We start from the raw sequence: 20,770 nt of genomic DNA on the forward strand, positions 1-20,770 counted from the left end.
ATTAATCGTTGATACCTGTGAAGGCATCTTGAATCCGATAGGCACACCTGAGGAAAAAGCAATTTCATTTTATAAACATTCATTTGCTGCTCGAAAGGAAATAAAACTGTATTGCAAAAGTTTTTATTAGGTACTTTGTGAAATTGGGAAAGACGAAGCACAGACTACGGAGATTTTTTCTCAATGATGCGTTAACGGGATTAATCTGAAAGTGCCAAGGTAAAACTAAATTTCTTGTATTTTTTCAGTTGTTAACATTACTATATGGGCTGTTCAGTACAACAGTTAAAATTTTAAGGATTCTACCTTGTTTTTCAATATAGTTTTCAAAAAGTAAAAATATCGATGATTCTACCCTGTTTTAAGGTATTTTTAAAAAAGTTAAAATTCACCTTCGGCTCATGAAGCTGTGCTGAATTTCAAGGCATTTCGGTCTGTTTGTGTCAAAAAAGCATCACTCAGAAAGAAAAAAGATAAATTTTTGTAATATAAAGACCGATAGATACAAACTTTTTTTTTTGTTCGACACTGTCGAAATTTGAGAATTTTCTCCTGTGTGAACGGATTTTGATAAATGTCACAACTTGTCAAAACGAAACGTCAAGCTAATTTTAAAGATTTTAAGCGATTTGAAGCATTATGTTTTAAAAAATTAACTACGTAACTAAATGGAGAACAGATTAAAGTGTCCCAGAAAGGACTGATGGTCTGTATCCTAAAGTTGTTTCATTACTTGCTAATAAATTAGGTTCATTCCTTTTCGATTTAGGGTACAGAAACGATATACATTGTGAACATCAAGTTTGGAACAAAATTCATTATTGCGGTATGTGATGTTTTTAAGAAAATCGCTCGGACAGATCGATTTTATTTAGAAAAATTCCATCTCGTGGCGTGCAATTTGTTTAAATAACATGATTGGTTTTTGCGTAATTACATCATCACCAATTTTTTTAATGACAACCCCCGCTTTTCTTTTCATCTTTTGATAGACCTTCCTACTACCCAAAAGTTGAATTAAAAAAATTTAAATTAATAACAATTTTTTGCAGAAAATGACAAATTTTACAAATTTTTAATTTTTTCAAAAAATGTAATTTAATTTTTAATGCAATTTTTTTTTGTATGAGTTTATTTAAAATCGAGTGTTTGTTTTAATAGACCAAACAATTTAGAAGATTTACGGCAGAGAATTCGGACAGAAATGGAACAAATCAGCCCTCACATTATCGACGGCAGTGTACAAAATTTTTACACTCGTATCCTTGGGTGCCAAAGGGTTGGCGGGGGGCAATTTCAACATTAGCGTTAAATGTTATTGTTAACTTTAGATGATTATTTGTTCTTGTTTGAGCTCAATTAAAATTTTTACAGTAAAAAAAATTACATTTTGGAATTAAAATTTGTCATTTTCTCAAAAAAAATAATGTTATGTAAGGTAACAATTTTTTTCATTCATCGTTTAGCTTAGCTAGGAGGAAGGTCTATCATAGAGAGAAGAAAAAAGTTGGGGTTGTCAAATAAAAGAATTCGTTATGACGTCATTGCGCAAAAACCAATGACGTTATTTAAACAAATTGCACGTCACACAAAATCGAGCTGTCATGTCCGAGCGATTTTCTGAAAACTATCAGATAACTTTATGTTCACACTGTAGGTATGTATTTAATACTGCAACAACCACAGAGGCAAATATCAAGTTAGGACGAATAGGGGTTGCCCCTCGTTGAATAGACACCGTCAAATGACATGTTCTTTACTATACTAAGGACAACGTAACATTTTATCTGCCCCGCCCATTACATTTTCTTAGTTACCATTTACCAATCAAATAGGTTGTTAAGACGATCTGATTTACACAGAAAAAAAATTCTGACATTTGAATTGTCATAATGACATTTTATTTTTTAAAACCTAAAACAATAATTGTGGACTTGACAGCAAAATTATAACCTTAAGTTTTTACGTGGCAAATGTGATGAAAAATTATACAGATTGAATCTGCCTTTGATTCTCATTGGTCAATTTATGTGGGCGGAGCAGATAAAAAGTTATAACGCCAATATTATAACCTGAGCTTTTTTCGCTTGCATTGAAAATCACGAAATTCCACTATCAGTTTTTTCATATCCATTTTATCAAAAATAAAATACTGGCTATTGGCTTTTATCCTTGTTTTTATACGTATGTATTATTAATCTTAATTTTGATTTTTGTGTCAATTCTGAAAATGAAAACATTCAAGAAATTTTAAAAATCAGACAAATGGAATAGAACGAGGTTTTAATTATGTAATAAAAAATATTATAAAATAAATAAACAAAAATTAAAAAGTGAATATTTTAAACGTGTGGCATATTGACAAATTGTAGACAAATTTGACAACAATTTCATCATTCATGTGACAATTTGAATAAAGAAGCATAATTTTTAGAGTAATTTTTTTTATGTGACAGAAAAATGACATCCAAAATTTAATGATCGTAATACAATAGGTAGTGGGACAGTTTATAGAAAAAGAATTAAATTTTAATGGGCGTTTAACCCGTGAATTCGAACCTCGATTGGTTCGATCTTATCACGTGTTCAGTTAATCTCACATTTGACATTTAATTACGATTAACTTAATTTCGCTTTTGTAAATTGGCTCAGTATGTTGTAGGTATACAAAATCACTCTACAATTATCAAATCAGAATATGTTAATAATTTTGAAATTATGTACAGTCCCGGAATTAAAATTTCGGGCAGTATTGTCGGGCGCACTCGAATTCCCGTCTGACTTATTTCTTGTCATAAAGTAATGCAAGAATTCCCGTCAGGTAATTATCAACTGATATAATCCATAACTCGAGTTCCCGTCAATCCCTTACTTACCTTCCCCTCTAGCCGTTGCCCGGTACCATTGTTGTTTACCATTACGTGGACCAAAAAAATGTTTAAAATTTTAAAAAGTTACAAATACCCTGTGATCAACAATTATATACTTAGATAAGGGGCGGCTGTGACTTTGACAGTGTCAGATTTTTCGTATCTTTGCTATATATAATAGAAGATTCATCATTGAATCTTACTTTCGTAACAGTGCTTTCAATAACCAAGATTTTTTTCTGACGGGAATTCGAGTCTAGAATTTGTGGTGCATTTTTGCCTTGACGGGAATTCGTGTGCAGAATTAAAGGGCCTATGTCCAAGCCCAGGTATAAAATATTATGCTGACGGGAACTCGTGTGCACCGGTATTGTCAATGTTATAATATAAACTCTAAAACAACCTTTACGTTAATAACCTCATTTTTTACTCTTGTCATGTTTTTGTCTTTTTAGCGTTCAAAAATTGTGATTTGTGGCATAATAACGGGTGGAGAACATATTAAAGCGATGATTTAATTACACTCAGTGCAATTAGTAGTCACGATGACAGAAAAAGGTGGTTTACAGAGATTTTGTTGAAGTGACAGAAAAATACTGCCCGAAATTTTAATTCCGCAACTGTACATACTTGTGACAGGTGGTTTTGACTGAATAAATTTGAAACCTCTACGCAGCTGAATTTTTTTAAATGTCATTTCCTTTGATTTTAGTCCCCATCTGCAGTGGTGATGTTTTGGTTTGTTCTTTATCATGTACTAGGTACTAGGATATCTTTAACCTTTGCTTGGTTTTTTCAAACATGTAGCGAGCAAATAGGCTTCGTTTTACTATCAGCAGTTCTTTATTGGCTACATTCCAGCTGATACTCCAGTAGCTCCGCCTCTCTAGGTATAACGAGCTCCTTGTTCTTCCTAGCTATAGCTAGTTTCGCATTCTTCTTAGATTTACTAAAAATAAATATGTACTAAAAAAACTATATTGCAAAACTTTTCAGAGGAACAAATTAGGGCGATATTTTTGCAGTGAGCGTGTTGTCGGGATTAAATGGGAAATGTCAGCGGTGTAAATAAATAAATAATTGTATTTTTTCAATTGTATAATAGTTATTTACGATACATTTATGCATTAAATAACTTGCAATTAAAATTAACATTTGAAATAAATAAAATGATAGCTATATACAATAAAATTTAAATATATAACAAATAATTATGTGGATAAATTATTTACAAATTTCAAAAAACCCTAAACTAATATGGCACAGAAAACATAATTTGAATAAACATTTTTGATTGGCACCATAAATTTTCCGAAAAACAAAGACACAAATTCAACATTTAGAAACTACCTTTAATCCTATAGGTATACCATATCAAAATCGTTAAGACGCTTCTAATAGTTCATAAACTACAAAATATTGTTCCCCAAAATTTGTACATAACAAAGGATCATCATCACTAAATTCAACGAGATCAACAACAAAAAGTCATAACAAAAATCTCGTTGTTTCAAGAGATTTAACTATCGACTGTTGTACTAGAGTTAAAAAGCAGTTGAGCAATGTGAGTGGTGATATGGTGCTAATATTATTCTCGCATAGGCTGGACCGTGGTGTCTGGACAAAGTGGTTTAGGAATCTTCATTATTTGCAAATTTGTACTCTCTGTGGTTACTATGCAGGAAGACGGACTTGTAAATTGCTATAAAAACGTGTAAAACGTGTGGAGTATAAAAAGGTCATATACAGCGATGAAGGAGGGTTACTAATTTTATTTTACAAACACTAGTATGAAAATATTTTTGGTGTAAATCTCATGTTTCCAGAAAATTATTGTTTGAACATTGTAAACCCTGTTCTAATCGATCAAACTTTTGTTACTAGACTACGAAACAACCATTTAACTGTTTAATATTCCTCGACCTTTGTACTGAACACACCGAACCGTTCCTTTGACGTCGAAGACATTAATGTGATTTATGAGACATTATACAGGTGGATGTTACGCAACTTTTCATTTAAACAGTCAAATAGATCGTCCTTACAGTGGCTACCACTATATTAGGCGCACTTATTTAATTCAATGACAGACAGATTTAACACTAAAAATCGCAGCAGTTCTAATCGGTCTAATATTTTTCAAAAGCCCTCCGAAAATATGACCTTGCCCTACGCTGTACGTGTAAATATTGATGCAGATAATAGTAGGAAACTTACAACTCACTCAAAATGAAATCAAACGAGGAACTACGCGGATGTTTTTGAGCATTTTAAAGGAGTCAGTCTTAATAAGCGATCAAAATAATGTAATGTTAGGGTTACATGTCGTGTGGGTTACAGGATATGTATAGTACTACTCTACGTTAGAATGTCCGCTTGGGGGATATGAACGCAAAAAATCCTTGAAAATCTGCACTGGATTTTGCATATCCGATTTCCCTGAAGTCTTTCAACTACCCAGTTATTACGTAATATACACTCGTAATACATTGTCATAAAATACAAGATTTAATTAAGAACGACTTACACGTTACCTGAAACTAGATAAGATTTTCTTGATCAATAAAAGATATTTATGACGTCTGAGACAAGCGGTAATATAAAAACTGCGCTGACATAGATAGTGTAAACATCGATTCGCAACTCCATCGCTAACAAATCAGTCTTGAACAAAAACTCCACTAAGCAAAGACAACGCAAGACTAGATTGCATCCGACCGCTACTACATGTAAGTCGGCTTAATTTTATAAGCACGTTTCCAAATTTCACACAAGCACACAGTTGAATGGAATCTATAAAAAATCGCCAGAGGCATGGAGACGTGGGTGATGATGGTCCAGGCCCACAGACCGTAAAAGTGCAGCTGGATGGGATGCGACTCTGCTCTGGACTTTTCCAGAGTGTTGATCGCCCACATCGCCAAATTCGTGACTAAAAGGAACGTAACAATCTCTCTTCCAGGTTTCCTCCGGATCTGCTCCGGAGTGACGCAGCTCCTACGCGAAGCGTCCAGTATAAAAATAGTCTGACAAGTGGTTTGCAAAAGCGACACCAAAGCTGTGACCAGTACCAGAACGGTGTTTCTCTGTATGGTGAACTGGCCACCGATTATAGTGAACGTACTATAAATAAACATTCCAGTTTGGGCACCGATCAGAAGAATGTTATCCAACTGCAAGTTCTTGCTGCCGTCGTACTTGAGTTGGCGGACCTGCCACATGCCTATTATGGACGCCAAAGTGGTCAACCCGTACAAAGACAACTCGCAGATGTTCACCTCGATGACCGCCAACCCCACGAATTCCACCCGCGATATTAAAACGAAAAATAGAATGAGCGAGATGATTGTCAGAACCAAAAGCAAGATCCCGACGAAGAGACCTTTGTGGGCCCGCGCGCAATCCACCGAGTAATGGTGCGGACTCCTCTTGTACGCGGTCAAATCCGATTTGGCTTTAGCGCTGCCAGTAAGAGGCAGCTTCGATATATTTTTCCACATCACGTACAAAATGGCGGCGCAGATCAGACTGTACTCAATAGTGCAGGGAAAAAGAAAGGGCGACGCGTCCTGGACCAACGAGCCGATGATGTTGGTGCGTCTGCACTCGTAGAGGTGGTGCGGCCCTTTGAGCCCCCTGGCCACGATGTGGTGGCCGTGCGCTTCAGGTGGATGGTCCGCTGGGACCGCGGGCAAGCCCAGAATGTTGGTCTTGTACGGGATCCTGTGGGAAATCCGGAGCGAGTTGTTCTCCGGATTGTAAAAAGTCAAAATCTCGTGTTTGGTCTCCTGCACCAAGACGTTCAACCAGACGGAAAGATTCGTCCCGATCATGTGCATCAGACCGAACCTAGCGGCGATTTTGTGCCGGTAGACTCGCATTTGCTGCAACAAAGACAACTCGTCACTAGATGGACCTGTTGGGGCGCAGGATCAATACTGTAGGTTTGAATCGAAGCGGAAGAGGTCGCGGTTGTGCAAGTGGGTCGATACCACCGCAACCAACAGGTATAAAACTGCTGCGGGAAATTGGTCGAGGCGTGCTTACCTCGTTATTCAGGAAGATGAAATACATTTGTATAAAAATAAACGCCATTCTGGTCGCCGGCGTCAAAGCTAAGAGTACGTTGTGGCATTTGGTGTCTCTTTCTAATTCGAAGTATTGTCCAAATTCTAAACCTGAATAGATCATGCTCCCAATTCCGAATGCTACAATAAAACCAGTTAATTCCGGTTGGTGATCTACTTGGGGTCTATTACCGACAGCCCCCATGCGCAGATAAAAGCTTCCGTAGTGGTTCTGTTTGGTAACTGTCGGCAAAGAACTTCTTCTTGACCGATTGTACAGTTGCGAACTGACTGTATCTGCACTGGTTTCCCCCGTGTCATTATCGGATTCTTCATCCGAAATACTCTCTTCCTTCCCTTTAGAAGTTTCTGAAAACAGAGGAGAGACTCTTTACGAATCATTTGCATTTGATTGTTGGGGGGACGTGAGCGTACCGCTACGACAAAGCTTACACAAGAACTGAAGCACGAATGTCTAATGAGATGTCGATTTATGAGCGTGATTTGCTACAGCAAACCATGTGTGCAATTAACTACTCGATAACAAGAAACTGAATCCACACGACACAAGTTATGAAACTAATAAACAGATATTACGTTTCACGAACTGGTTATGACTCGACGAATTAATGTAAAGTTCTTACTGTTGCTCGCTTCCACTTCACGTTTCCTTTTCCTCTTATCGCGAAGCAGCACCGTGTACATGTACAGGAGGAAGAACATGCTCCCGATGTAGAGATAAAGATAGTACGCTTCGTAAAATGATGGAGGAACGTACGTTGAAATCACTTCCGCCATCGGAAATGCTGTTCCCATCACCACCAATAATTTCCCGTAGAGAGCCGACAAAGTCGTCGCCAAAGCGTCTCTGTAATAGATCAATCAGCGTTGCAATCAAAAGCTTAATCAAAACCGTCAAACAATTTTATGCTGTACAATAAAAACTCGCGCATTTCATTTTCACCAATGTTTCGGATCCTGCCGTAAAATGTGACGGGAGTAATATATCGCAGAGTGCAATATGGTTCCCCTTCAGATCGTGTCTTGGCATGCATTTAGAGATGATCAAAATTATTACAAACGCACTCAATAACATGACAGGAACAGTCATTTTTCTCGGTTGCGAAGAACAGGGTAAGAAGTAGGGAGAAGGAAAAATCAATAAAGATAAAGGGGACAAGTGGCAATAAGCCATTTAGAAGAATCACTTTAAGACTCGTGAAGTAAAAGAGTTTTAACAGTGAAGTTGGGACAATTAAGGTTTATGTCTTAATTCGCGCCAACATTGACAATTCTAGCTGTCATGAATAATTAAACTTACGCCCCGAGTTGCCTCCATTCTATCTGTTTCTCGGCACGCGAGAGTCGTCTCATAACTGGAAACTGCTGATGGTAGCCCAACGGAGCGACGGCTAAAGGGCCGGGCGACAAAACTCTGAAAGTAGATTTATGAATACTTCTTTGTTAGGAAAATTCCGTCTTACTTTGGGGGCGACGCAATTTGAACATGTGCGGTCGGTTTGGTGGATTTTGACGGAGAAGAATGATGACTCAACGTTTCTGGAGATACTATAACGGCAGAAGGGGACGCCGGAGATGGTAGCAAAGGGTCACCACCCCCCAGCGCACTGCTCCGACTACCGCCGCTCATGTTTTGGGGCGGTATCGTTGGCCAACTACAAATAAAATCACAATTAATGTTGGGTGTCGTTTTGGAAATTTAGTCGCCCTTGTTTCGTTTGTCACCCCCAGCGCCTGATTTATGGTCGAAAGACGACATTTATGTCTGTTGTACCCGCGCCTTTTGTGCAATAATTTAAACGCGACGTCGTGAATGACACTATCACGGCTGCAAACATTGAATTATACATTTTGATCAATAATGTGGACTCTAAACTACACGGTTCTATTTTAGGACACCTACGAGTATCATTGTGAACAGATAAACATCCCCTATTTGTTACCACGAGCTTTCCTACGAGAGATAAAAGGTTCAAACTGTTAATTGGTTGAGAAGCTCTTCTGGTTTAATAGCAAAAAATTACAGCCTCAAGTCACCACACATGCCAGTACTTGCTTCCTCTTTAACAAGAAACTATATTTAAATTAAAGCACTCTTAAAATAAGCCACATGTGCCCAACAAATTACAAACGTGATAAAAATAGTAGAAAATGTCGTGGAATTAACACAATGGTTTAAAAGTTTTGTTGGGGCGCGTTACAGGAATTGTCATTACCTTAAATGGCCTTCAGATAAGCGGGTTAGATACGTCGGTCCACCATCATGACCCCCTACCAGACAAACTAAAGGGTTACTAAAGCTGATGGGGCAATTATTCCATTGAGCTAAATCAAACCATTAAAAGAGCGAATTGTTTCCCACATGCCGTGTCAAATAATGGAAGGCCCTCGTACTCGACCACGTGCGAATTATTTGGCTCTTTGTTCCGAAGACATTTTACGCATGCAATTATATTCTTTCCAGTGAAAAACTCCAGTGCATGATTCACGTGGTCATGTGTGTAAAATCCTACTTTGCAGATACGATTATAGGGTCAGCGAACTTTAACATAATTCATTGAACATAGAACTAAAGGGTAACTTGTAAAGTAAAAAACAAACGCGTTGGTAGACGCTGAAAAACTTTATCCCATTAGAGCGGATTTTAAATGTTTCGCAATAGTCGATCCAAAGTTTACTCGACCTAACAAAGCTTAACTTTCATTTTCTTCTTCATCGCACAACGCCGATGAACAAAGGAAAACATTCTTGTCGATTTATTAAAGAATAAGCGCACCGAAATTGCGCTGTGTAATCGACAAAATGTCGAATATTTAACATCGTGTTCCAAGCGTTTGAAGCTTTCACCTCGAGCATTAATTAAACTTGCAACAGCATTTGAAATGAGCTTTCCAGACCCGAAACTTTCATTTTTCGATTCATTAATTATGAACGTCTTTTTAATGTGAAAAGATTTATACACCTGCAACTCAAATATTCGATAAGGTGTATTTTACAAAAGGCGTCATGCAACGGGTGCGATCTTGGGGATGTTTATTTTTATTACAAGCCACAACGTTGCTTTTATTGTCTCCTTTTCTTATTTATTTAAATAAGTAACCCGGCAAGGGAGTCGTAAATTATTAGGTTTCTCTCTACAAAAGCTCGGGTTTGCTTGTTTTGGTGTTTCTGTAAAAGCCTTTGTAAAACATGCACGCACGACAACTAGCATGTTAAAAAAACAACCCCCACCTCCCCCAGTAATTGAAACACACCTACGCGAGATTTTTATTGTCTTTTCTATCGGAGCCGGCGTAAGTTATTGCCGAACGTGTTTAAAACGTCCCTAACAGGAACGAGTCATTTGAAACTTTGTCATTTTAATGTGGTGTTCTCCACGCTAGAACTCACTCGATGCATGAGCATTTATAAATCAATTCAGACACCGTTACAATTTTTTCTTCAGCATTCTCGCCTAATAACAGATAAGGCCGATTGATTGCATTGCTTTCCTTTTAAGGCAGTTAATCCACGCCAATCCGTTATAAGCGGTCGGGTATTTTGTGTGTGGAAAAAATCAGCAACTCTGAAATATGTTGATGAGCGCCTTGTGGGGATAAAAAATGCGAGTTACGAGAGAGTGTGGGAGTGTTTGTGCGGAAAGCCGCGAGACTTCCACGTTTCAGCAGCAGCGCTTTCTTTCAGGACTCGAGTAAACAGACATCATAAATCACGTACCTCTCGCCTTCAGTCTTTCCGTGCCCCAGAGCGGTGGGGGTTGCTGTAGTTTCAGCGGTAGTGTCCCCGGGGTCAGCGGCGGAAGTAGTTGCCATTTCTTCGATATCGGAATCGATGCCTTTATCGAAATCCATATAAAACGAATCCCTCGAATCGCTTGATCCCCGTCGCAGCTTCAGACTCAAATCAGGAGAACTATCATCCATTGTGATTGTTTTATAGCGATTATTATTCCAGCATTAACACACACTTCCGGTTCTTAACATCCGAGATTTTTCGAATGCATTGTTTTTGGCCGCGTGACGTAGTACCAAATGGTACTACTTCAGTTGGAACCTGTTAATAATTAAAGACTCACATCACGATCATTCTCTTGATAGGAAAATACCGATCGTTGTGTGTTTTTTCAGTTTCTGATGCTGTTTCGATTCGTAAAGGACTACATTACACGAGTTGTGTACGTCTTCATCACTCGTTTCTTTTCGATCGCGATCTTTTACATTTTCACGCTTTCAACATCGACCGTGTAGTTCACACACCATCCACACACCACTGATGCTCGGCTCTCTTTTATGTTGAAGCGGTAGCTGCAGCGGAGTCAACGACATAGCTATACATCCTACAGAGTAGGGGGTGTGTACCACCAGAGGGTAGATGTTACGGGGTGAGACCAACACTCGGAAAATTACGAGGGTGCGAACATCGATTTTAACTCCTTTTCGGGTCGGTCCACCTTTGTATCAAACCGTTGCATCTCGCTTCTAGTACAAGTTCATTCATGAACTGCTGTTTTGTTTAGAAATTTCGCCTTTTTAATTAGCATTTCTTCCTAAACATTCGATTCCGAAAAAATTTAAACTACTTTCTTGTTGATAAACGAAAAAACCAATTTTTAATTGGGTTGTTTTAACTTATTTCATTTTATTATCTCAAAACTGACTTACTTAGATTTAAAAAAAATGTCTTTCATCAGCTTCAGGTTTAAATATTTTTTTATTTGAAAATAAATAAGAGACGTTGCAACATATATTCGTTTTATTAAATAACAATACCTTAAGACTTATAAAATTATAAATTAAATGTGGATAACCTACATACATTTAAAATAAGGTAATTCATTATTGGTGGAATTATTTACAGGTAATGAAGAGATAAAAATAGTACTTGAAGTAATAAAATAAAAGCGTGAATTTTATCTTTATTTCTTAGCAAGACAACCTTTCCAGAGGAGCCCTCCACAAGCCATGCAAACAATAAAATAAACAATCACAGTGATAATAACTCCAATAATAACATAGAGTTTGACATTTTTCCAAAACATGGACCTAGCCAAATTGCGGCTTGTTTTTCTAAATGTCACAGACTAGAAAAAAATGTTATGAAATAAAATAATTTCATTGCTTCAGATACCTACTCCACTATTCAAACTTTCTGCTTTGTTCACCAGAAGTTCCAGTCTTTCCCCTCTCATAGCCACATTATCTAAACATGATAAAATGTATTATCTGGTTTAAGGACAACCAGAGTGCTTACCAATATTCTTAACCATAATATTTTTGAGTTCATCCAGCTCCCCATGGACCCTTGAAATTGTATCAACATCATGAGAATCTGAGTAATGCTTCATTTCATTAGCCAGAACTCTGGCAAATTCAGAGTTCATAGCATATGCAATAGCATTATCAGTTGCCTCTCCATATGATGATTTAAATCGCCTTTTGATTTCATTGAGGAATAAAAATGCTCGTGATCTTTCAAATTCCTGAAACAACCTTCATACAATGAAATGCACTTGCATACTTCCATGTCACAATACATCATCAGTTATGCACATGTATATAAGGTGACCCTCGCAAATATAATGGAACAGATAGTTTCCATGAGAGTAGGTGAGTTTATCATCATGTGGTGGAATTTTCCCTATGATTTGTTCAGTTACTTCGGCAAAATTTCCCGCACATGAAGCGTATCTGACTAGAACAGTGGTTCCCCGTGAAATTACGCTGTAGAGAATGGGCATCTAAAATCGGTAATTGTTTATTGATCTCAATTGCAAAATACGTTATTACGTTTTATTTTTGTTAGACTTACCTCGACAATTGCACATAAACGAGTCACGAAGATGTGTACTTAAACAATAATATTGCACGATTAAAACTAGAGAAAATATCTTTGAGGCTATTTATTGTTATCAAAAATAAATCTTTGAATGTTTGTCAGTTTAATAACAAAAACGTCAGATAATCATGTGTAACAATGACGTTTCGCTGTTTTTATGGTTGGTATGCGCATGCGTCGAGTGTCATGAGTCACCCTGTGCCAATTATTGTTGGCCAGTGGCGGCTCGGGTCGAAATAAATCTGCAGTATTTGTTTAAATATTTCTTTCAAAATCATTAATATTCATTCAATAAATCTTTCGGTAATACAATTTTTTTGGTAGCAGCAAAATGTATAAATAATAAATGTAACAAATGTAAAATAAAAATTAACTGTTTGGCTTTTATTTCTTCCCCATAAAATAATTTTGTTTGCAAATTACAAAGTAAACATTAAAGTAATATTTGGAATTTAGGATGAATTTTTAAAGCATTTTACTTAAAACATTGGGCTCTGGGTGTAGAACTTTTTTCTCTGGAAACCTTAGTCGTATTTAAGTCGTAACAAATCAGTAGGTACTGCCTTAAAATTTTCTAAATGACAACTTATCTTGTTATTAGCTTTCAACAATTCAAAACAGATTCTATTGGGACTACTCCATGAAACACAAAATATTTCTGAAAAGAGAGACAAAAAATAATATTTCGTAAGCCAAAACTATCCGACCGCATTTAATACCAAAAAGGATGTTATTGATCTGTACAGATTTGTAGCATTACTTTGATTATTCGTAGTCTCTTACAGAAGAAGCGAGAGCGGAACCTGAAACTACTGTCTAAGTGTAAGAAATTACTCTCGAAATTTCATGATGATTAAATGTAATACAGTAATTTATGTGAACTAATAGAATTTAAAGAAGTATGTTGCTCAATTTTGCAAAAAACTCTTTAGTTTACATAATTATTTCATACATTAAATTGGAATTTTGTTCCTAACTAGAGGAAGTTTCCAATGGAACATATTTTTTAATCGAGTCAGCGAACGTCAGTTTTTCTGAAAAAAATGTGGGTGTGAAAACATTTTTACTTCATGGCGCAAATTATGGAATTTCTTTTAAATTTGCTGTTATTACGGGGGAAATTTTTAACAACAACAGCGACCGAGACTTTTCACGAAGCAATCAAGAAATGTATGCAATTTAAACGAAGAATTTCTATGGAATACACCACTGCCACGCAGATGATAGGTCCATTCGAAAATATGTTGGAATTTATCAATTACAACGCAAGCCAATACACATGTGAAGGGGAGAATTTCGTTGTAACGAGTGAAGTCCATTATCAATTATACGAACACTTAAACAAAATGAAAAGTCAAGAGATGAACAGCCAAAATTACCTAAAATGTGATGCGCCCACAAAGTCTAACAAGACAATCGAACCAGCCAATATGAAGATCGAAGAGTTATCCAAGAATAAAAATATTAACGCTGTTCCTGAATGGTTCCGTCGTGAAAAAGATAAACTTAAAAAGAAGGAGAAAGTGGAGAATCAAGACTACATCGTCGACAACTTGCATGCAATTCTCAAATCGCAAGAATTTCTGTTCAAAAACATCATCAAACTCGTCAATATTTTGGAAAAAGACGAAGTGCTCAACACTGAAAGTCAAAGGTTGGAAAAAATCAAAAAGAAATTGAGTGCGTGTACGGATGTTTTGGCAAACAGTGCTCATTCGCGAAAATTTTCCAACATCATCAACAACATCATAGAAGAAGAAATCACCCGTTGCAGATTCAGACATGGTGAGAGCAAAACCAGTGCTGAAATAAATCTGAAAATACCAAAGCCTGAAGGTATCGAAGCTGCTTTGGACAGCTCACATAAGAAAAATGATGTGCGAAGAATTAGAAGCAAGCGTGAAAGCAAAACAACGAAAGGGAAAACAGCACAACCAGTACTTAATCCAAATCGAATACCGAAATCCGAAACAATCCAACTAAATGAGAGAGGAAAGGAGATTTTAAGACGCCACGCACTTGATTTGGAAGTTAGAAGTAATTCAGAAAATTTGTTGAAGCGTGCAAAATCTGAACCAATTTTATCAAAATTACTAGAAAAACAGAACAAAAAAGTTACAAAGGATTATGGCGTTATCAAAGACAAACTCCACCCGGAGATTGAAAATTCTAGAAAAATGATAGAAACAAACGAAGAACATTTCAACCAGTTTGAAGACGCGCTCTGGCACTCGTTAACAACGATGAAATTTATGTCGCTGAAAAATGACTATCTGAATATGTGTAAATGCGCCTTTTATAATAAAAGACAATTTACGGCGACAGAATCAGCGATTTCGAAAAAAGTCAATAAAGATGATACAGAACGTTGTCAAAAAATTTTGACTATGAGCGATTCCATGTTTCAGATTATGGAGCGAAAATTACTGTTTGAAGAAGTAGAAGAAAAAGTACATAAAAGTGACGAACAAGTCGTTAAAACAGAAATGACAATGGACAAAATGAAAACTAAGAATAATCCTCAGTTGGGCAACAAATTGCACGAAACTGAAACTAAAGCGGAACAGCACGTTGTAATAACGAGAATAGAAGAAAATTCAAGAATATTATATGAAAATCCTTTCAAAAAATTAAAAGAGGAATATTCAGAATATGAGTTAAAACACCACCTCGAGAAATTACCAAAAACTGAAAACCTTCAACAAGTAAATCCTTTTCAGGAATTGAAAACTGCTACTGTACAATTAGAGCAGCAACTCAAAGAAATTAAAGAGACAAGTAAGTCGCAAAAGAATTATTATTTACAATTACAACAAACATTTTCAGATGAAGAAATACACAACCCCAGCAATACCGAAAAGTCGAAAAGGAAGAATACTGTACAATTGAGTAAAGGCGAAGAACAACTCAAAATAAAAGGAGATGTAAAAGTCGGTTCTTTTAGTTCAGAAAACCAAGAACTGCACAGGAAAATTGATGAAAAGGGTTCAAAAACTGCTGAAAGTGTATCTACGGAAATTTTAGAAGTGAAAGAAAATGCGAAAGAGCAAAATCGTAACACAACTGAGAATAGCGATTTACAAAAATTAAATCCGAACATTTCTGGAAGTGTTTCTTTTGTCGTTCCAGAGAAAAGGGATAAGGATATTGCTGAAGGACGTCAAAAAGTTACCGATTCGGTTCAAACTGATCAAGAAACAAATACCATAATCAACGGTAATCATTTAGCGAAAATTGTTGAAAATATTTCTGAAGCAACTAAGCTGAGACAACCGTTGAATGAGGAAGTATCTTCTTATCCAACGAAAAAACCTGAAAGTGTTAGCAGTGAGCAAAAGATCCAAATGATAAAAGATGAAAAAGAACAAAAAATGTCAACAAAAGTGTCTGAAGGCGAAAAGGCAAATACTCACTTGCCAGATACGAAACAGAAATCAACAGACAAAAATGTTGCAAGTGCTGGTAATAGTGTAATTGAAGAATGGTTGATAAAAAATGTTAAAAAAGTTGTAGTTCCAGATACAATTAACGTCGCTAACGCTTCAAATGCGAAGAAAATTGGTACCATTTTATCAGAAGATGATTTGAGAAAGAAAGAAGAAGAAAAACTCTTTCAAGCTATGTTGAAAATAGTTGAAGAATCTCCGCATAATGAAATTCATAATATGCCACAAATTAACCAAGGTAGTAGTACCAATGTCAAAGGAAATCCTGCCGTTGAAGAGTTCAAAAAAGACTTAGCTGAATTGAAACAAAAACAAGATACCCAATCAAATCTTCAAAAAGCCGCAGGAAATGATTCTCTCTTGAGTATCAAGACGAATGAACCTGACTTGAAAATTAAAAAAGAAAATGATCTGCAAAAAAAATCTTCCAGTCGTCTTGAAACTAAATCTTCTGAAGCTATAAAAAAACCAGAAGCTGGCGACGCAGAACAAATACGACATCTTCACGTAGGTAAATTATCTGAGAGTGCGTCGCAATTGAAAACGTCGGAAACTACGCAAGCAGAACAAAAACCTCAAATCTTCGTTCAGACTCATAAAAAGGAATCAAAAAAAGCCGCCAGTGTTGTAAGTGTTAGTGGTTTCCCTGATAAGAAGAAGGAAAAAACTGAATTGGACCGGAGAGTGGATGGGCATAAAAAATTAGAGAAATTTGTGGAAAATGTTGCTTCTCCCATTGTCAAGAGTAAAGATGTTCCTGACGTCGGAAAAAAAATACATACTTATTCTAAGAATAATAAAAAAATTGCAGTGAGTCCTAGAAGGGATACTAAAAAAGTGGAAGAAAATGAAAAAGGAAAACGTGGTGCGTTTAAAAATTTTGACGCAGAAAGGCAATCTCCGAAGATTTCTCCAAGATTTAAAGATGCTTCTGAAAAGGTATTTAAGTTTCCAGTTAAGGATGCCAAGTTAATTCCGAATTCTGTTGAAAATGCTCTTTCAAATATTAACAAAAACAATGCAACTGAATTACAAAAGAAACGTAAAAAAACCCCTCTGAAGGATCAACAATACAGTAAGTTAAAAACGGAGGAAAAAGCGCGTTCAAATTTTTCAAAAATTATTACTCCCAAAATAACCGAAATTAAAAATAAAGAGAGTATAATACATCCAGGGCAAATACGCCAAGAAAAGAATTCTAAACTTCAAACTGTCACTAAAGATGGAAAAGTGATTACTCTCGATGGAGAATCACCGAAAAAACAAGAAGATACAAACGACAAATCCGTCACTCTTCTTGAATTGAAAAGTGAAGCTGATCTGTTAGATATGAATAAGAAAGCGTTTGAGGAACTTGAGAATACAATACGCACTGTTCGAATATTCATCAATAAGAGTCCGGCCAAGTCAAGTTCGAAACCAGCTGTAAAATCAACGACAGAAAGTAAGAAACGGAAAATTGACGAACCTGTAAAGAAAAGTATGTCAACTAAATATCTCGCTACTATCATAAAACAAAAGTCTGCTTCGCATAAGATCACCAACCAAGAAAAAAAATTTCACGCCATATCCAAGGCGGGGGGTGACGATGGACCACGCAAGGCAACATCTACCGCCACATCACTTAAGAAAAATAAACGAAGTCTTACTCTCGTAACAAACAAAGACGCTACCAAATACGCTCTGCCAAATGAAAAGTGCAAAACCTTTTTAAAAAAGTCCACAAAACCGATTTCCTTAAAAACCAAAGATCCTCTCTCGCACAAAATCGAAGCTAGAAAATCTGCCCATTCGTTGTCGAGCGGTTTGCCTCACGGAAATGATGAGAAAAGCAAATCCTCTTCGCAGATGAGGCGGACCACAAAAAACGCTATGAAGAGGCAACAAGTGTTGACTATTTTTCCCAAAATTTCCAGAGAAGGTGACGACAAAAAGAAACCACACGTAAGTTTGGTCGAAACAGAAGAAATGAAAGCGGCAAAAACGGCGCAAACGCAAAAACAGTTTGAAAGTAGCGGTCGAAGGTCCGCCACAAAGAAAGAAACAAAGTTCGGTACAGCCCCTAAAACTATTTCACCCCAAAATATATTTCGTAATTACTTAACAAATAAGATGCCACATAAGGAGTCTTGTGAAAAAATTAACAGTGCTAGTTGGGAAGAAGAAGAAGATTTGAAAATTGATGATATCTTGAAGGATTAATCATTTGTGTCCGTTTTCATGTTCTTGTGTATCGTGATGTATGTGAGGATGTGAATGTGGAGTAAATAGGAAATAAATGGTCAAAATCGCTGCTTCAAAAACAAAATAACTGTACATGAAATTATTCTATTTTAAAATTGTAACAAAATAAAAAATAATTACTAAACTATAAACAGTTGCTCATTTCTGTACAAGTATTTGCATTACAATTGTCTATATTAGTATACATATAAAATAACAATGATTAAAAACTTCCATGAAAATAAGTTTTTTTTTTGTACCTGATATATCAAGAATTCACAGCATCAGTTCTCATAAATCTATTGCAGTTCATCATGAACCTTGTGCATTGTTTTGTGACAGGGGGCGTCTGAAAAGTAAAATGTGTGGTTCAGGTGTATGAAGCATGTAATGTACCCAATTTGGACTTTGTTGTACTCCTAAATTTCTCCATTCAGTTTCTGTCATCAAATGCTGTCTAGGAACTAACTTTGCCAAATCTGGGGGTAAAATAACATGACGATATTCGAAATGTTCGTCCGAATATTTTTCAGAGTACAATATATTTTCCACCGGCATTTTGACTTTGGAAAAAAAACCTGACTAAAACTAACCTCAAAAAATAAATGTCGAAAATAGTTAACAGCGATTTTATACCTTTTCACAAATTCTCTTTTAATATGAACATCCACTCTTGGACAACCAAATTTTTTAGTTTTGTTTTTTTGTTGACAAACACGATTTAATAATCAACACGTGACACTTGCAAAACCGTTTTTATTGGAGCATGCATTGCTACCAATCGTTACCGCTAATAATTGCCGTTTTATTAATCTTTGAATATTAAATTTTACAAATAAAAATCGTAGATTTCTCACAATGGAAAACCTTGTTTCAACATCGCAACAGCAAATTCTCTTATATTCTTTTAATCAACAGATATTTTCGACTGAAAAAATAGGTTTATTACCAGAATAAAAATTTAAATAGAGAATATTTATTATTCGTATTCCATTTAATATTTATACTTTTGATTTAGTTATAACAGATTATCCAACGTGTGTGTTTTTATAGAGAACCCACTAATTATTTTGAGACACGTAACAAACTGTTCAGCCATGCAACCTTGAAAAACAAAACAATTTCATCGTCATCGTGTCATCGTTTTCGACAAGTGTTGAGGTTAAGCCAAAAATTTTATGATCGGCAAAAACATTATCAGAGCTTACGATGAGCGATTTTGAGCCATTAGACCCGTCTTTAAAAAACGTAATCGACCAAACAACATTAAAATGGATATTTGTTGGAGGAAAGGGCGGTGTAGGGAAAACAACTTGCAGGTAAGCGCCTGTGGCACCTGTCGCAAATGTACATAAATCTGTCTGCAGTTGCAGTTTAGCGGTACAGCTGTCAAAAGTTCGAGAATCTGTTTTAATCATATCCACTGATCCAGCTCACAATATATCAGATGCTTTTGACCAAAAATTCACAAAAGTGCCAACTCTAGTAAAAGGTTTTAATAACCTTTATGCTATGGAAATTGATCCAAATGTTGGTTTCAATGAGCTTCCTGATGAATATTTTGATGGGGAACCAGAAGCTATGAGGATGAGCAAAGGAATTATTCAGGAAATCATCGGTGCATTCCCTGGTATTGATGAAGCAATGAGCTATGCTGAAGTAATGAAGCTCATCAAAAGCATGAATTTTTCAACTGTTGTGTTTGATACTGCACCTACTGGTCACACTTTACGTCTTCTCTCATTTCCACAAGTGGTAGAAAAAGGATTAGGAAAACTGTTGAGATTAAAACTGAAAATTTCACCTCTTGTTTCCCAAATAAGTGGTCTCTTGGGAATACAAGATTTTAATGCTGATACTTTATCATCAAAAATGGAGGAAATGCTCACAGTTATTAAGCAAGTTAATGAACAGTTTAAAAATCCTGACCAGACAACTTTTGTATGTGTCTGCATAGCTGAATTTCTGTCTTTATATGAAACAGAAAGACTTGTTCAGGAATTAACCAAATGCAAGATAGACACCCACAACATAATAGTAAATCAATTACTTTTCAAGAAATCAGATGAACATCCTTGCAAGATGTGTTTAGCAAGGTTTAAAATTCAAGAGAAGTATCTTGATCAGATAAGTGATTTATATGAAGACTTCCATGTTACCAAACTGCCATTGTTGGAAAAAGAAGTCAGAGGTGCTGATAATGTTAAAGCTTTTTCAGAGTATTTAATTCAACCATATTCCATACAATAAACCATTCATACTCTTTTCATGAGATTATTATTTCAGTTAATTTTGGATTATATAATTT

At 36.1% G+C, this 20,770-nt stretch overlaps 5 protein-coding genes across 11 annotated transcripts; 2 read left to right on the forward strand and 3 right to left on the reverse strand.

Moving 5' to 3' along the window:
- Positions 1-3,950: 3,950 nt before the first annotated feature.
- LOC138134165 (proton channel OtopLc-like) lies at positions 3,951-11,325 on the reverse strand. 2 transcript variants are annotated; one of them, XM_069052266.1, is made up of 7 exons: positions 10,676-11,325; positions 8,422-8,613; positions 8,259-8,372; positions 7,582-7,805; positions 7,130-7,306; positions 6,918-7,078; positions 3,951-6,754 (listed from the first exon to the last, which is right to left on the reverse strand). In XM_069052266.1, exons 1-7 carry the CDS (start codon positions 10,879-10,881, stop codon positions 5,594-5,596), a joined length of 2,235 nt encoding a protein of 744 aa, XP_068908367.1. In that variant the 5' UTR covers positions 10,882-11,325; the 3' UTR covers positions 3,951-5,593. The 2 variants fall into 2 exon arrangements, with proteins under 2 accessions (XP_068908367.1, XP_068908368.1); XM_069052267.1 differs by lacking the exon at positions 10,676-11,325 and adding an exon at positions 9,175-9,506.
- A 367-nt stretch (positions 11,326-11,692) lies between these two features.
- Positions 11,693-12,987, reverse strand: Vamp7 (Vesicle-associated membrane protein 7). 2 transcript variants are annotated; one of them, XM_069052274.1, is made up of 5 exons: positions 12,745-12,987; positions 12,492-12,695; positions 12,209-12,437; positions 12,090-12,157; positions 11,693-12,038 (listed from the first exon to the last, which is right to left on the reverse strand). In XM_069052274.1, the coding sequence occupies exons 2-5, from the start codon at positions 12,693-12,695 to the stop codon at positions 11,874-11,876; spliced, it is 666 nt and encodes a 221-aa protein (XP_068908375.1). In that variant the 5' UTR covers positions 12,745-12,987; the 3' UTR covers positions 11,693-11,873. The 2 variants fall into 2 exon arrangements, with proteins under 2 accessions (XP_068908375.1, XP_068908374.1); XM_069052273.1 differs by having other exon boundaries at positions 12,767-12,979.
- Positions 12,564-20,729, forward strand: LOC138134168 (ATPase ASNA1 homolog). Its single transcript, XM_069052271.1, has 3 exons — positions 12,564-12,704; positions 19,516-19,781; positions 19,830-20,729. The coding sequence occupies exons 2-3, from the start codon at positions 19,672-19,674 to the stop codon at positions 20,710-20,712; spliced, it is 993 nt and encodes a 330-aa protein (XP_068908372.1). The 5' UTR covers positions 12,564-12,704; positions 19,516-19,671; the 3' UTR covers positions 20,713-20,729.
- Positions 13,802-18,614, forward strand: LOC138134163 (uncharacterized protein PF3D7_1120000-like). 3 transcript variants are annotated; one of them, XM_069052264.1, is made up of 3 exons: positions 13,802-15,571; positions 15,620-16,255; positions 16,301-18,614. In XM_069052264.1, the coding sequence occupies exons 1-3, from the start codon at positions 13,864-13,866 to the stop codon at positions 18,439-18,441; spliced, it is 4,485 nt and encodes a 1,494-aa protein (XP_068908365.1). In that variant the 5' UTR covers positions 13,802-13,863; the 3' UTR covers positions 18,442-18,614. The 3 variants fall into 3 exon arrangements, with proteins under 3 accessions (XP_068908365.1, XP_068908366.1, XP_068908364.1); XM_069052265.1 differs by having other exon boundaries at positions 16,307-18,614; XM_069052263.1 differs by having other exon boundaries at positions 15,620-18,614.
- Positions 18,552-19,458, reverse strand: LOC138134173 (cyclin-dependent kinases regulatory subunit-like). Of its 3 annotated transcripts, none has more exons than XM_069052278.1 (2): positions 19,099-19,458; positions 18,552-19,040 (listed from the first exon to the last, which is right to left on the reverse strand). In XM_069052278.1, the coding sequence occupies exon 2, from the start codon at positions 19,018-19,020 to the stop codon at positions 18,775-18,777; it is 246 nt and encodes an 81-aa protein (XP_068908379.1). In that variant the 5' UTR covers positions 19,021-19,040; positions 19,099-19,458; the 3' UTR covers positions 18,552-18,774. The 3 variants fall into 3 exon arrangements, with proteins under 3 accessions (XP_068908379.1, XP_068908378.1, XP_068908377.1); XM_069052277.1 differs by having other exon boundaries at positions 18,552-19,044; positions 19,099-19,443; XM_069052276.1 differs by having other exon boundaries at positions 18,552-19,050; positions 19,099-19,419.
- Positions 20,730-20,770: the final 41 nt, after the last annotated feature.

This window comes from Tenebrio molitor, chromosome 6 (genome assembly GCF_963966145.1).
Source record: "Tenebrio molitor chromosome 6, icTenMoli1.1, whole genome shotgun sequence".
In the NCBI taxonomy this organism is placed as follows: domain Eukaryota; kingdom Metazoa; phylum Arthropoda; class Insecta; order Coleoptera; family Tenebrionidae; genus Tenebrio; species Tenebrio molitor.